This window comes from Malus domestica, chromosome 01, assembly GCF_042453785.1.
Source record: "Malus domestica chromosome 01, GDT2T_hap1".
Taxonomy (NCBI): Eukaryota; Viridiplantae; Streptophyta; class Magnoliopsida; order Rosales; family Rosaceae; genus Malus; species Malus domestica.
Genome location: NC_091661.1, coordinates 14,495,795 through 14,510,223, shown reverse-complemented (window position 1 = coordinate 14,510,223; position 14,429 = coordinate 14,495,795). Strand labels below are relative to the sequence as shown.

General features: G+C 35.0%; 1 protein-coding gene across 1 annotated transcript; it reads left to right on the top strand.

Moving 5' to 3' along the window:
• Window positions 1–5,278: 5,278 nt before the first annotated feature.
• Window positions 5,279–11,986, top strand: LOC103417563 (uncharacterized). Its single transcript, XM_029088890.2, has 17 exons — window positions 5,279–5,518; window positions 5,675–5,789; window positions 7,875–7,944; window positions 8,177–8,298; window positions 8,434–8,481; window positions 8,587–8,706; window positions 8,809–8,928; window positions 9,088–9,223; window positions 9,401–9,571; window positions 9,699–9,851; window positions 9,937–10,043; window positions 10,148–10,238; window positions 10,486–10,627; window positions 10,715–10,874; window positions 11,071–11,187; window positions 11,266–11,392; window positions 11,490–11,986. The coding sequence occupies exons 2-17, from the start codon at window positions 5,686–5,688 to the stop codon at window positions 11,730–11,732; spliced, it is 2,031 nt and encodes a 676-aa protein (XP_028944723.1). The 5' UTR covers window positions 5,279–5,518; window positions 5,675–5,685; the 3' UTR covers window positions 11,733–11,986.
• The last annotated feature ends 2,443 nt before the right edge of the window (window positions 11,987–14,429 follow it).

Sequence of the window (14,429 nt, the reverse complement as noted above, 5' to 3'; positions counted from 1 at the left end):
TGGACGCCTGGGCAAAGGAAAGCAGTGAAAATGAGAAGAGAAAGAGACCCAAAGCAAAACAGCACCGCCCGGGCACTGTCAGTGAAAGGGTAAAATGGTCAGAAAAAATCAGAACACAAAGGATGCGAAGGGCATTTCCGCCCGTGCACTGTTAATGAACAGTGCTTTTTCCACCTAGTTCTAGTATAGATAAAATTTAAAAAATAACATGATGTAATGATTAATGGTTAAATTTTATTTTTAATAATTTAACGAAAGAATTCAATTAGCAATCACTATGTTATGTTAATTTATAAAATATAAGTTAGAAATATAATCTTCCTAGCATCATGCATGCATTTTAGGAAATAAATGCTAAATATTTAATATTTTCATTATTTTGCATTGGTCGTAGAAGGTTTGAGAATATTATTATTTGGGGACATGCATCCATTTAGACTACCTCAAAGTAATTAAAGGCGTTTCAGCTTAAGAAGCAGGTGAGCCTGTGTCAGGAAGGAATTTTACTGCTGCGATGGGCAGGATCCCACTCGAAGCACGTCCTGGGATTGTATCGGCCTACTTTTTGGCTATCTTCAACTTCAACACCAGGGCCCGAAGTCTTAAAATTTAGCCTTGTATTTTTAATTATTCATCTATACATATCAGGTTAGACATTTTTTTACCAAGCAGTCCGGAACATATATAATTTGTACTTCCAACTTTATAAATTGGTAAGCTTTTATATTTTATTGATTTTGTTTTTGCTAATAATTTTGGAATTTGTTTTGTGTAGTCTATCTTGTTTTATAATCTATCTTGTTTTGTTTTCTCTGTAACAATAATGTTGTCAATAAAAAATAAAAATACACAAACACTTCGGATATTTTTCACTATTTTTGCATATCATTGTTACTCCATTTATCCAATAGCAGCTCTGATGATTAAATAAAAATTAGTTTGTGGTTTTTCTTTTTGGCAATGGAGAAAGTAGGTTCAGCATTTGAAAATTGGAATGATATAGCTGCATATTTTATCGAACTTTAAGAAATAATTGGGTGTTGAATAAAAAATTAATTCAAATAGTCAAAAGAGCTAGCTACCTAGGGTTAATAAAGGTAATCTAGCTAGGTTAAAACCAAAGAGTTGTTATTAAAACCAAAGAGTTGTTATTAAAACCAAAAGGGTTGTTAATAATTAATCAAGATTAGCTGAGGAGTTAGTAGATCCAGTGAGCTCACACTGTTTCAAGTAGAAAAGGATAGGAAAATAGTAAATATAGAGACCATATGATTCCTTTTCATCCATAAACTTTTTAAAAGGTAACCGTCCTTTTCTGTCCTCCCGGTGCTCCCACCATACATAGAAGTTAGAAACCATATGATTAATCCAACTCCTTTAGCTTTTATTCCATACTCTCTTGTCTCTCTCCCATTTGGGGTACACATGTCAACATTGGAAGTGTGCAAGTGCACCAGGTTGGGAGAGGTAGGTTTTTATTTTATGGTCTGAATACAATGTTATAATTAGCATTTCGTATTAATAATGCAGGAACATGCAGAGAAATTAATATAATTTGTGTATTGACACAGAACGCTTTATGTATTAACAGACATATGATGGAGCTTGGTTTATGATTGAATGATGGAGATTGGTCTACTGAGAGTTTGTTAGAAGGTTAGAGTTAATTACTTTGTAGGCTAGTATAAATTGTAAATTCTTTCTCATTTTCTGTAATCTGTTCAACTATCCATACAAGCTTTGATTTCGTTCTAAACCTTCATCTTCTTCTCTGTAATTTCGATAGTTTCATGCCTCTTCCAATGTAGTTAATATTATGTATCATAAAAGTCCTTACAATCTTAGGTTGGAGGCCACAAATGCAATTATCAAACTACAGATAAAAACATTTATATTCTCACATGCAACGTTTGGATTCCAATATTGTTTTAACTTTTGTTTTCCTGCTACTAGAAATGCATTAAAACTTTCTATTTGAGGGACTACGCATGATATATGCAAAAAGTAGTGGTTCAAAGCAAAGTGTGTTCAGATCAATGTCACGGGCGGGGCTTTTTGTGAAACTACATGTATGTGGTTCCCATGTTCAATGTCTTTTGGAGTCACATGAGGGTGGATTTTTTCTCTGATTTGTTATTCCTGCCCTGGCGTGTCATAGGTGGATTCTTTGTTGGAATTTCTTCTACAGTTTGACTGTGTGAGATATTTTTATTGGGTGTTGGTGTCAAATTATAATGGGGGTGGACTTCAACAAAGGTGAGAAGTAAAGAAATCCAACAACTTAGCAATAAATAATGAAAACTGGATTAGCAACCATGACTTTAGTTGGTTTAGTTCCTGGTTTAGAAATTATTTGACAACGGATTTAAAGGTTTAGGATCACATATTATTGAATTTTTATGTCACTTAGTATTACAGTTTAGTAATATTTTTCTTCACTTGTAAGTGAAAGGTTTTAAGTTCAATTCTCGCCAAAAGCGAATTTGAACCACATTAATGTAAATAATATCATTTATTTAAAAAAAATGTGAGAATGTCGGGAACCGAAATAACACTCCATTTTCTTTAGTAATTATTCTTTATATAATAATATGTATGTGTGCAGTTGTATAAACCAACAACAAAAATAAACCTTTGATCGATCGGTTCTCAAAAATTCAAACGTTGATTTATTATTGGAAAGAGTACTGAAATTGTTTAAGGCACGACAAAATCATTTTACAGGCTTTTTCGAGGTACGCTTTATGTTCTGTATTATACAACACTTGGTCATGGTGTTCTAGAATGTGGCACATATTGCGTCTTAACCCGTTTCAATTTTGACACTGTAGAAATTTTGTTAATCGTGTATCCAAGTTGAATTAATTAGTTTATATTTAACTTTGGTTCTAGTGGGTTTAAAGCTGAATATTATGCTGAAGACTTTATGAGTTAGCTTTTCATAGCCAATAGAAAAAACTACTGAGGATTTTTGAGTCTCAAGTTTTGACAACCTAACCCAACGTCCAAGGAACAATATTGAAAACTTGGGAGCTGTTCTTTACCAAAAATAAATAAATAATGGGTTGTGTGCTTTCAGAGGGGATGTTGGGGGTATGCGGTACAGGGTTCCAAATTTTTTAGAGGCTCCAAAATTTTTTATCCTCCCTTACATTATACATGAGTATAAATTTCTAATAAAAAAAATTCTAAACTGAAAAGAAAAATCATCATCATTACAATTGGTTAAGCGGAGGTTGTACTCAATATATTAATTTTCTACTTTTTTTTTAACAATAAAAACTTGTGTACTACTTTCTTCAACTTTTCTATTAAGCAATAAAAAACTAAGTTGTGTATTACTTTCTTCCACAAATACAAACGTACTTCCATATCTCTCTTTCGGTTGTGCTCCATTTTTTTTTTATGGATGAACCCTAAATCATGACTTTATTTTGGAGATTATTCAATTAGTAAGAGAGATGTTGATTTCAATTAAGTTTGAATATTGATTGTTGAGCTTTGTATGGATATATTGTCCAATAACATTTTTTTTTAAATAAGGAAGGCCTTTTTATTAAATTCGCACAGGGCCCCCAAAATGTCAAAGATAGCCCTGTGTGCTTTGTGACTTCATATGGCTCAAATGCTACATCACATAGGCAATAGATTTTTTATTTTCAAGTGTACATGGAACATTGTCACATGTTATAATTTTTGTCAAATTCTAACATGTGTTTTATTTCTATTAATATATTAAGTAGTATCTATTAGTCATGTTGTGCACCTACATTATCATGTGAGAAATATACACCATGCGACAAATGACTCATCATACACAAAATTTTTGCCCACTCAAACATCTATTTGCTAGCCATTATTAGAGGCGAAACTAGAAAGTTAGTTCATCAAGATTACAATTAGTAGTGGTGGGTGCAGAACTATCCTCGTTGCATCCTTACAATACACTCATAGTGGCAAAAAAAAAAAAAAAATTCCCATTGTTTTCAGTAAAGCATTTTGTTGAGCACTTGGCCGATCCATGCCCTTGTGTGCTTAGCGTACATTCCCGCTCTTTTAATTATGTCTTTAGGTAAATATTTGTTATAGGTCAAACAAAGAGTAATATCATATATGTATATGGCCATGAGCTCAAATTTATAAGACAATTGGGAGGAGGGAGGGTTAATGGGGTCCCTTTATTATTTAAAAAAAAAAATGACTAACTTTAAACTTTACTAAAAAAATAGTGTCGTTGTGCTAAAAACATTTACTTTTTTCCTTGGTCATCGGTTTCACACAAAAAAAAATTTAAAAAAAAATATTTTAAAGGTAGTTTTAGCAAAAGTGTATGTAAACTTAATTAGAAAACTGAGAGGGGGCACGGCCTCCCCCTTCCTCAAATTCGCCCCTGCTATCCACGGACCCAACCACAAATACTGCCGGAGGTTGAGCTTTTTAGGCAGTAGGGTTAGCGAGATTAGGTTAAGTGCTCAACCTAGTTATGGTGGATACATTTTCCAATGGTAGCACACACCAAAGATAATTACCAGATGTAATGGTATTCCTCTTCGCTCGTAAGCGAGAAGTTTGAGGTTAGATTCTTGCTAAAAGCGAAGTTGAACCACATTATTATAGCTGGCCAGTGTGAACTTAGTTCACCCCTTAGTGTAGATACTATTGTTTATAAAAAAATAATAATAATTAGCAGATGTAAGCAGTCGTGATTGAAGTTACAAAATCATATTAATGGGATTAGTTTCACCTGATGACGTGATTGTTAATTACTTCCTAAAAATTAGGCGCACACACTTTGCCACCTTTCTTGACGCCCTTAAACAGAACACTTTGCCACCTTTCTTGACGCCCTTAAACGGAAAATACCCCTCATTATGCTTTTGCTCTACCAAATACCAATAGGAAATTATAATGTCAAACTTTGGTATAACAGCATAAACAGCTCCGTAGAAATAAAACCTAATTGAAAATTCAACAATATTTTAGTTTACAAATCCTCGAAATTTGTCAAAATTTTGGCACAAAATTCTCAAATTTGTCAATAATTTTAGGTCACCTTACCATCCTGTGCCCACATAACATTATTGCGTGACAAAATTGTCCTTTCCTTTCCGAACTAGAATAGGAGGTGGGTTGCCTTAATAGAAGCTGTGAGAAGAATCAAGGAGGTGATTGTTGGAAATTCATGCACCAAAATTGCCATGTGTAACATGCCAACGGGGAGCAGAACTCATTCTCCACCTGCGGTTATATAAAGCTCATTCATTCACTTGGAGGCATTACATATTTGTTTGTCTGCACGTTTTTGAAGCATTAAGGATCCAAAAAAGAATTTAGCAACGCCCAGAGAGGAGAGAGAAAGAGAGAGATATAGAGAGAGAGAGAGAGAGGTACATTCTAATAAGATAAACTCTTTTGTGCTTTGTCCCACTTTATAGTTTTGCTTTTGCTTCGAAAAGAAAAGACGGCCATAAATATATAGGAGTTTATCCTAGGACTCGAATAATTTGCGTTAATCAAGGTACAATAACCATTTTCTTTGGAACTTTGCTAGCCAGCTCGTGTTTTGTGATTAAATTCTGGTGCAGTTAATTTCCATTAACCATGCATATATTTGTGTCATTAATACAAAAATATGCATATATCTTGTGAATATATGCTGTTTAAAAATTTTCAGGTTGGTCGAAAATGGAGAAGGTACGGCAATGGAGTTGGGTCCTTGGGATATTGGGAATGCTCGCTTTGCTCTTCTTCTTGCCTGATGATGGTAACTTCGCGAAGATTTCCGTAAGGTTCGTTCGTCCTCTACCTTCCGCTTTCTTTTTTCTTTGAATTCGTGGTGATCGGAAAAATTTAGATTCCAAAACTTGGTTGAGAGGAAAAGGCAAGCTCTTTCTGCAAAACAGAGACAGGGTCGTGCATTGCCTTTTAAATGGTGAAACCTCTCAGAGAGGACCAGCTCTGATCGAGTTGAGTTGCTACCTGTTTTATTTTGTGGCCTATAAATAACGGTCCTTTGAATTTTTTTTTTGCTGACTGTTGAAGAAGCAGATTATTGCTATAGAGAACCGACGACGTCCCAAATAATTTTTTTGTTTTGTTTACAAAAATATTTTATTGAATTTAATGCTTTTGATATTCCTATATTTTTAAAATACAAAGGGTATTTCTATGGTTTTTTTTAAATACAAACGATAGTTGCTACTTAATACTACGTTCTAGTATTATTTATCTTTACTTGCAAGTGAGAGGTTTTAGGTTCGATTTCCGCCAAAGGCGAATTTGAACTGCATTATTGCTAGCATATTGTGAGGCTAAATTCATCATCTCTCTCTTAATATATATATATATATATATATATATATATATAAAATATTGTTTATTAAAAAAAAATACAAACTATAATTTTGTGTTTTTTCTTCAAATTAGTTCTAGTTTTTTCTTCGATTTTTTTCTCACGAGACTTCAAGTCCTACTCAACTCCCCAATCAACGTATATATTCTTGCTCTAGCATAAGTCATCATAATTAAGGCGCTCCTCATGGTACGGTAAAGACTTTTTATAACATTTCTCAGATTCAATGTTGTTGTCTATCTCGTGAGTCATAACTCAATAGGAGGTTGTAACTCTCTTTTTCTCTCTCTCTCTCTCTGCTGAATGTTACAAAGATCCTTAAATAGTTTCATTCACACCTTTATTTATAGGATGTTTGTAGGACCACTATGTTTTGCCTTTTACCTTCTTGGCAGTCTTTACCAGAGGTCACGGTTAGTACTGGCAATTCACAAGATCAACACACGAAAAGATTATTTAAAAAAAAAAAAAGTATGATATTCATATACTTATTTTTATTTCTCACACACTTTTTTAATTTTCGATCATCGGATTAAATGAATTGAAGAATATTAAAGGACAAAAATTAGCAAAGGGTGTGCCAAAAAAAATCATAAGAAAACATATAAACATCCTTGCAGACTAAGATTAACAGTTTGATTTCAGCATGTTTTATTTCGATTCGTAGAAAAGTTTAGCACTAAATACGTCTAGGGTAACACACACCCCAAAAAAAATAAAATATTCACAAGGAAACATATAAACGTCCTTGCATACTAAGATTCACATTTCGATTTCAGCATGTTTTATTTCGATTCGCAGAAAAGTTTGTCACTAAATATGTCTAGGGTAATGATTTTTCATACTGACAATTCGGATGACCAAAAGTTGTTATGTGTGGCAAGTGTCTTTGTTAAGGGTAACATATATCTAGGTTGGGGTGTGCTATCCACACACCCCCTTTTACTTTTCCCACACCCTTATTAATTTTTGTCCTTTGATCTTCTTCAATTCATCTGATCCAACGGCCGAAAATTAAAAGGGTGTGAGAGAAGTAAAAAGGGGTGTGTGGATATCACATCCCATCTAGGTTTCTTCGTAGAAGCTTTGAAGTTATTAGATGGAGGAGCTCTTAATACCCTTATCTGACATGTATCACACGTAATTCAATAAAATGAAAATCAAAATTAAGATTGAATATTGGCATAATTGATTAAAGTTTGACATTTGTCCATTCACCCTGGGACTAGAAACACTTGGCCCACTCTTTGGATTCATTATATTCTTTAAATTGTACTGTTTACTCAATCGTCACGAAGGTTGGACAAAATTGGAGCACACACCAAGGAATTCCTTGTTTTGAAAGACTACACTTTCTGTTCGATCCTTTTTTCAAACTGCCTTATTGACTGGGATTCCCCCTTTTCTTTTTTCTTTTTTTAACTGAAGTTGTGGTTTGTCCTTGAAATTTCATGTCAACATCTGCATAACTGAATTAATTTTAATAAGAATTATTAATGAAATATTTACTGTGTAATTGCAGAAGAGCACTAAGGAGCGTTACTGGATCAAATAATGGGCTCGACCAGATGCTAATAAAGACTAAAAACCAGGTAAACTTGCAGTCACTCTTTTGTAAGCTTAATGAACGATAATATCTTGTGATATCATATTCCTAGTGGTTTTGAGGAAATCATATTCCTAATGATTTGAATTTTCTAACTCTGTTATTTGAATCTCCTTTTCCGGGTCCTCTCTAAATTCTTTTTTGTTTTTACATGAATTTTCTTAACATCTGCATGCCATTGTCAAAATATCACATCTCACATTTCATTTCTCTTTTAGGTGGTAATGGATAATGGCATTGTCCGGCTTACGTTTTCTTATCCCGGAGGAGACGTCATCGGAATCAAGTACAAGGGAATCGACAACTTACTTGAAATCAAGAATCAGGAAAATAATAGAGGGTAACACACAAATTTTACAAAATAGCAGAGTAAATGTGTGTTTTTTTTTTTTTTTTTTTTTTTTGTATACTAATCATAGATTATACAAGTTTGCACATGGTTTGAACTTTAACTGATGCCAAACCTATCATACAGGTATTGGGATGTTGTCTGGAATAACAAAGAGACAGGAGGTATCGACAAGTACGTGCTCTTCATTGTTTCATCTGCATATTTTTTGTGGTTGGAAAATGAAAATATGTCTCTTAGCTTTTAGCTAAAATTATGTATATGATGAACCGTGTGCAGACTACAAGGGAGGAGATTTAAAATTATTACTGCGAGGGCAGATCAAACAGAAATTTCTTTTACCAAAACATACGATATTTCTCGAGGAAATGCCACACTTTCCATGAATGTTGACAAAAGGTATGGTGTCAACCTTTCCCAAATAGAGACAAACAAAGTACAGAGGATGTAATTACAATTATGCCTGAAATTCTCTTAACTTTATTTTAAACTTTGCTGCAGGTACATAATGCAGCGTGGTCGCGCCGGGTTCTATGCGTATTCCATATTTGAGCGTCCCAAAGGGTGGCCGGGATTGGACATCGATCAAATTAGAATTGTGTACAAACTTCAACAAGACAAGTATGTGTGAAATGGAACAATAATATGAATTTGTCGACGCGTTGTGTTAATTTCTGAAACTATGAATCTACTATATTATTATCAGACTCCGACGAGCTACTTCAGTCTGCCACCTACAAAAATGAAAGCTTATATTTATTTGTTTCATTTTATACGCAGATTTCAATTCATGGCTGTGTCTGACGACAGACAAAGGGTCATGCCAACAGCCGATGACCGTTCAAACGGTATTAAACTTGCCTATCCTGAAGCTGTTCTTCTGACCAATCCAAGCAATCCTGACCTCAGAGGAGAGGTACCACTTAGCCTATCTTCATTTTTATTGTCAAAATTTGTCTATAGTATGTAGCATAATAATTAGAGTAAAATTTAGAATTTGTCTCTGGACTTACAGCTGAGTTTAGAATTCATTCCAAAACTAAAATTCGGCTAATTTACATCCCTTAATTTAACAATAAGTTTGGGATTACAGGTGGACGATAAGTACCAATACTCAAGTGAGGACAAAGATAACAAGGTCCATGGATGGATTTGCACTAAGCCAGCTGTAGGCTTCTGGATCATCACACCTAGTGATGAGTTTCGCACAGCTGGGCCCTTCAAGCAGGACCTCACCTCTCATGTAGGCCCAACCGCCCTCTCAGTAAGTACCCCCATCAAAACTCTTCAGCCACCCATATCCCCCAATATTCATCTTCATCCACCTATATGCCCTGATATTCATAATATTATTGAAAAACTTAAATACTTATCAGATTTACTTGATCCAGATGTTTGTTAGTACTCACTATGCTGGGAAGGAGGTTGGGATGAGATTTGCAAGAGGTGAGGCATGGAAGAAAGTTTTTGGGCCTGTCTTTGTGTATCTCAATTCAGTTCCAAGTTTAAATGAGTCCGCTCTCTGGGAAAACGCTAAAGAGCAGGTACATAATGTGATAACATATACACACATTTACTTTGTTAATAAGGACATATGTCAATTTATATTGACCCTGTAAATGTTATTAGTTGGTTGAAGAAGTCAAGAGCTGGCCATACAGTTTCACTCAATCAGAAGACATTCCTAGCTCAAGCGGACGCGGATCAGTTGCCGGTCAATTACTAGTACGGGATCGGTATGTTCCTATTTAGAGACTTCAATTCCTTCTAATTCCCTTTTATTCTTCCTCAAAGGGTTGGATCTGTTCCACTGTAATTATAAACGTTCTTCTTGTTTTAGGTACACCAGCAAGAGCCTTGTTTGGGCAAGTTCTGCATATGTAGGATTGGCTGCACCTGGAAAAGCGGGATCATGGCAAAAGGAAAGCAAGGTAACTTGTGACACTAGTTTTTACGCCCTTATGTTACACAGAAACAGTTTGGTAACGTTTTTGTTATTCGCTTTGTGTTTGTTCTTACTATTACTATCCAAAAACGCGAAAACAGTACCAAACAGGAGATATCAACATGCTAGAAAATCCAGTCGACATTTTTTGTGTACCAAATACGCCCTTAGCAGTGTGAATATTATGGTTCAAATGCAAGTTCTTCTAACTTGCTATAAATTTGTTTGAACAGGGTTATCAATTCTGGACTCAAGCTAACGAGCAAGGTCATTTCCTCATTAAAGATGTTCGACCTGGAAATTATAGTTTGTATGCAACTGTTCCCGGCATTATTGGGGATTACAAATTTAAGTCTAATATTACAATTGAACCAGGTACGTTCTCTATGCAAATCTTTAATTCACTTTGGCATTTGAAACAGCAAACAAGTATATATTTGCAATACTGAATTATGTTTGCAGGAAGTGAAATCAATTTGGCTAATCTTACCTATGTACCTCCAAGAAATGGTCCCACCCTGTGGGAAATTGGCATACCGGATCGATCCGCGGCCGAGTTTTACGTACCGGATCCAAATCCCACCCTTATGAACAAATTGTTCACCACCAATCGCGCACACAAGTGAGTTTTCATATGGCAGTCATATTTTGTGTTGCTCCTAGTATAATTATGTTCTCAGTCTTAATAGATAGCTTTGACACAATATATTATTAGACTATCAATCCGAACCAAAGTAGATTGTTTGACAAGAGAGCACTTCATTCGGTTTAGTTATATAGAAACTCACTACATTTAAAATGTATTTAATTTCTCACAGGTTTAGGCAATATGGCTTGTGGGAACGATATGCAGATTTATACCCTGATGAAGATCTCATCTATAACATTGGTACTGATAATTATAGTGATAACTGGTTTTTCGCCCATGTGACGAGGTATTTGTTTTACCGAACGTTACAATGCCTCTGCTTCTTTAAATTTGTATGTCTTACTAATCTAATCAAGCACTCTAGGAACATCGGAAATCGTACGTATGAAGCAACCACATGGAGAATTCTTTTTGAACTTCAAGATTTGACAAATACCGGAAATTATACACTCCAATTGGCATTGGCCTCAGCCACTAATGCAGAAGTGCAGGTACTGTTTCTAACCCTTAAAATGCTAAACATTTTGCAAGTGACATAGCATTGGTATAGTTTTTGGCTGATTGTGTTTGACATTGTGGTCCAACCAGGTTCGATTCAACGATCAGAGCGCCTTCCCACCTCATTTTACGACAGGGCTAATAGGGAAGGACAATGCCATAGCTAGGCATGGAATTCATGGTTTGTACTGGTTGTTCAGTATTGGTGTACCAAGCTACCGACTACGAGAAGGAAACAACACCATCTATCTTACTCAGTCAAGAAGCTTGGGCACTTTCGAAGGAGTGATGTACGACTATATCCGACTAGAAGGACCTCCTCCTCGAAAGTGATTATATTGGTTCCGGTACCAACATGATCACTTTAGTGGCATGCTTCTTCAAGAGAAAAGTAGTGTAAAGAGAACCACAGAAATTAATCATATATACAAATGTCAATCCCATTCTTCATTTTTTTTTTGGTATTAAAATTAGAGCCTAGGCATGAGTCAATCCCGTTCTTTGCAGTGTTCATATTTAATAGTTCAATCATATTGTTGTTACAGTTGAGGTATTTTTAATAAAGGATTGATTTTTGTCTCCAGCAATTTATTCCTTCAAACATGACAGTGCACAAGATTTTCCTTCTAATTAAGTGGCTTGACTCTTAATTCTCAGGTTTCTTTCAGAAAGAAAAATTAAACATTGGAGGGACAAAGCTCACTTTAATTTGTACTTACTGGTAAAAGATGTTTGTGGATGGGACATACCTCACTTTAATTGATTCACTGAACAAATTTTAGTGATCATGAAAAAAAAAAAAGTTAACCTTGACACATAAACTTTACTCCTCATAAAGTAAGAAAACAAAATACAAGAAAAGAGGAGGAGACATAAACTTACCCTTCTTGAAAAGGGAAATACAAGAACAAATTTTTTTTTTGGGGGGGGGGGGGGTGTGGGGGAGGGGTGGTAAGAACTTGCAAGGCAAGCTGTAAAACAAAAAGGAAAATCCTAAAGAATTAGGTAAAAAAGAAAATCAGACATTAAGAATGGGAGATAAACCTGTAGGCATGCATACACAAGAAATATGAAAGCATAAAAGGAAGAATCTCAATAGGAGGAGCTGCGGTGAAGAAGAGGGAATCTCTAAATTGGCTAATTTGTCAGCAATTGCATTCCCTTCTCGAAAGGTATGAGACAACGAAAAATCATGTGTTGTAACCGGGAAGTACAACTTTTTCAATGAAACTAGAGCGACCAATGAGGAGAAAAAGAACCAGAAGCAAAGAAAGAAGTACGATTGCATGACCCTACACTAAGAGTCACTTTCAAGTCATAAGTTTTGCCAACCTCGAACATGACCCTACTCCACATCAAGGATGATTGCATGAAGTTCCGCATAGAAAGAAGTACGATGCCCAGGCTCATGGAGAAACCACCAAGATAATAACCTGCAAAATCTCATAAAACCCCATCACAAGCGGGGAGACTTGAGTTACCTTTAGAAAAGCCATCCGTATTCACTTGGACCCAAGAGAATGGAGAAGGATGCCAAAGAACATGAACTATAGAAGAAGCTTTATAGGATTCAGCTAAGATTCCAAGAGAGACTAAAAGTTGCTTATCCGAAATACCATGTACATGACCTAGAGTGAAAATTCCAACCCACATATTACAGGCCAAAGTAGAACGACAAATTGTGAAAAGGAAAAAGGCTTACCTTCAAACTTCACTTTGTTACGCATCTTCCAAATAGCCATTACTAAGAAAACCCTTGATGCTATGTAGACATTACGAAGTTTGTTGAAAACCACTTTGACATAAAAGCAAGGCATGAATTTGAGAAGGAACCAGTAAGATAATAGTGCCAAATTGAGTTGCAAGCCAAAACCAAGCAAGTTGTGCAAATTTACAACTAAAATATAAATGCTTGATATATTTAGAATTATTGTAACAAAGTTGCCATATTGGAACCAAACGAATGCCCCGTCGCTATAGTTGATCCTTTGTTGGGAGCTTATTGAAAAGAATCCTCCAAACTAAAATAGTATAGTGAGGTGGAATGAAAGGATGTCAAATAATGGAAGCCCGACTTTTAACAGGAAACCGATGACGAACAATTTTCTAACCATAAGAAAACCAAAAATAAACTTCAGATGTAGAAGGTTTCCCAAATTAACACGTCATTTTCCTCATCAATTGGAAGAGGTATCTTTAAAATCTCCTTAGTAAGGAAGATGGCCACTGATAAACAGAAACTATGCAAAATCATACGGTGAAAAACTAATTTAATGAGTCGAACTCTTCCTACCATAGTTAAAAGGTTCCCCTTCCAACTTGTTAACTTCGGGTTTATCTTCCAAGGCCTGAAGATGAGACCTCCTTGGCTTGTCACAGAAAAATTGAACTCTTAAATAGACAAATGGTACTTTAGCTTCTTTGAACCCCAAGTAGTACGCTTGACCACAACTTTGTGGTGCCTTGAAATAGAGCCCAAGTAGAAAATACTTTTATCCTTATTGATAATTTGACTAGAGTCCTTACTATATCTATCTAAGAAACCTTGCAGATTAAGCAAAGTGACACCAATACTTATGCAAAAACTAAATAGTTCACTTGCAAAAAGTACATGAGAATAAGAAATACAACATGTTCGAGCGAAATTTGTCTTAGTAAGCCCATCAAGTTGAAACTGATTCAAACCCCTTGACACATTCCTTGAGAACAAAAGAAAAAATTATGTGGGGAAGCATTGATTAAGATGGATAATTTAGCACATCTCAAGATATTAGACACCAATTCATAAAACAAGTGTAAAAACCAAAATTAGTAAGTACCCGTAATAGAAAAGACCAAGTTAAAATATCAAAAACCTAAGCTATATCCACTTTAATTCCTATGTTACCACCACAAGCCACCCCAACAGTAGTTAGTTTAGGATATTTTACATACATTACGAACATTTTAGTTTTAATATAACCAAATACATTTTTTAAATATTGTGATTTTCTTTGAGATTATTATAATTTAAATTACGAATTATTTAAA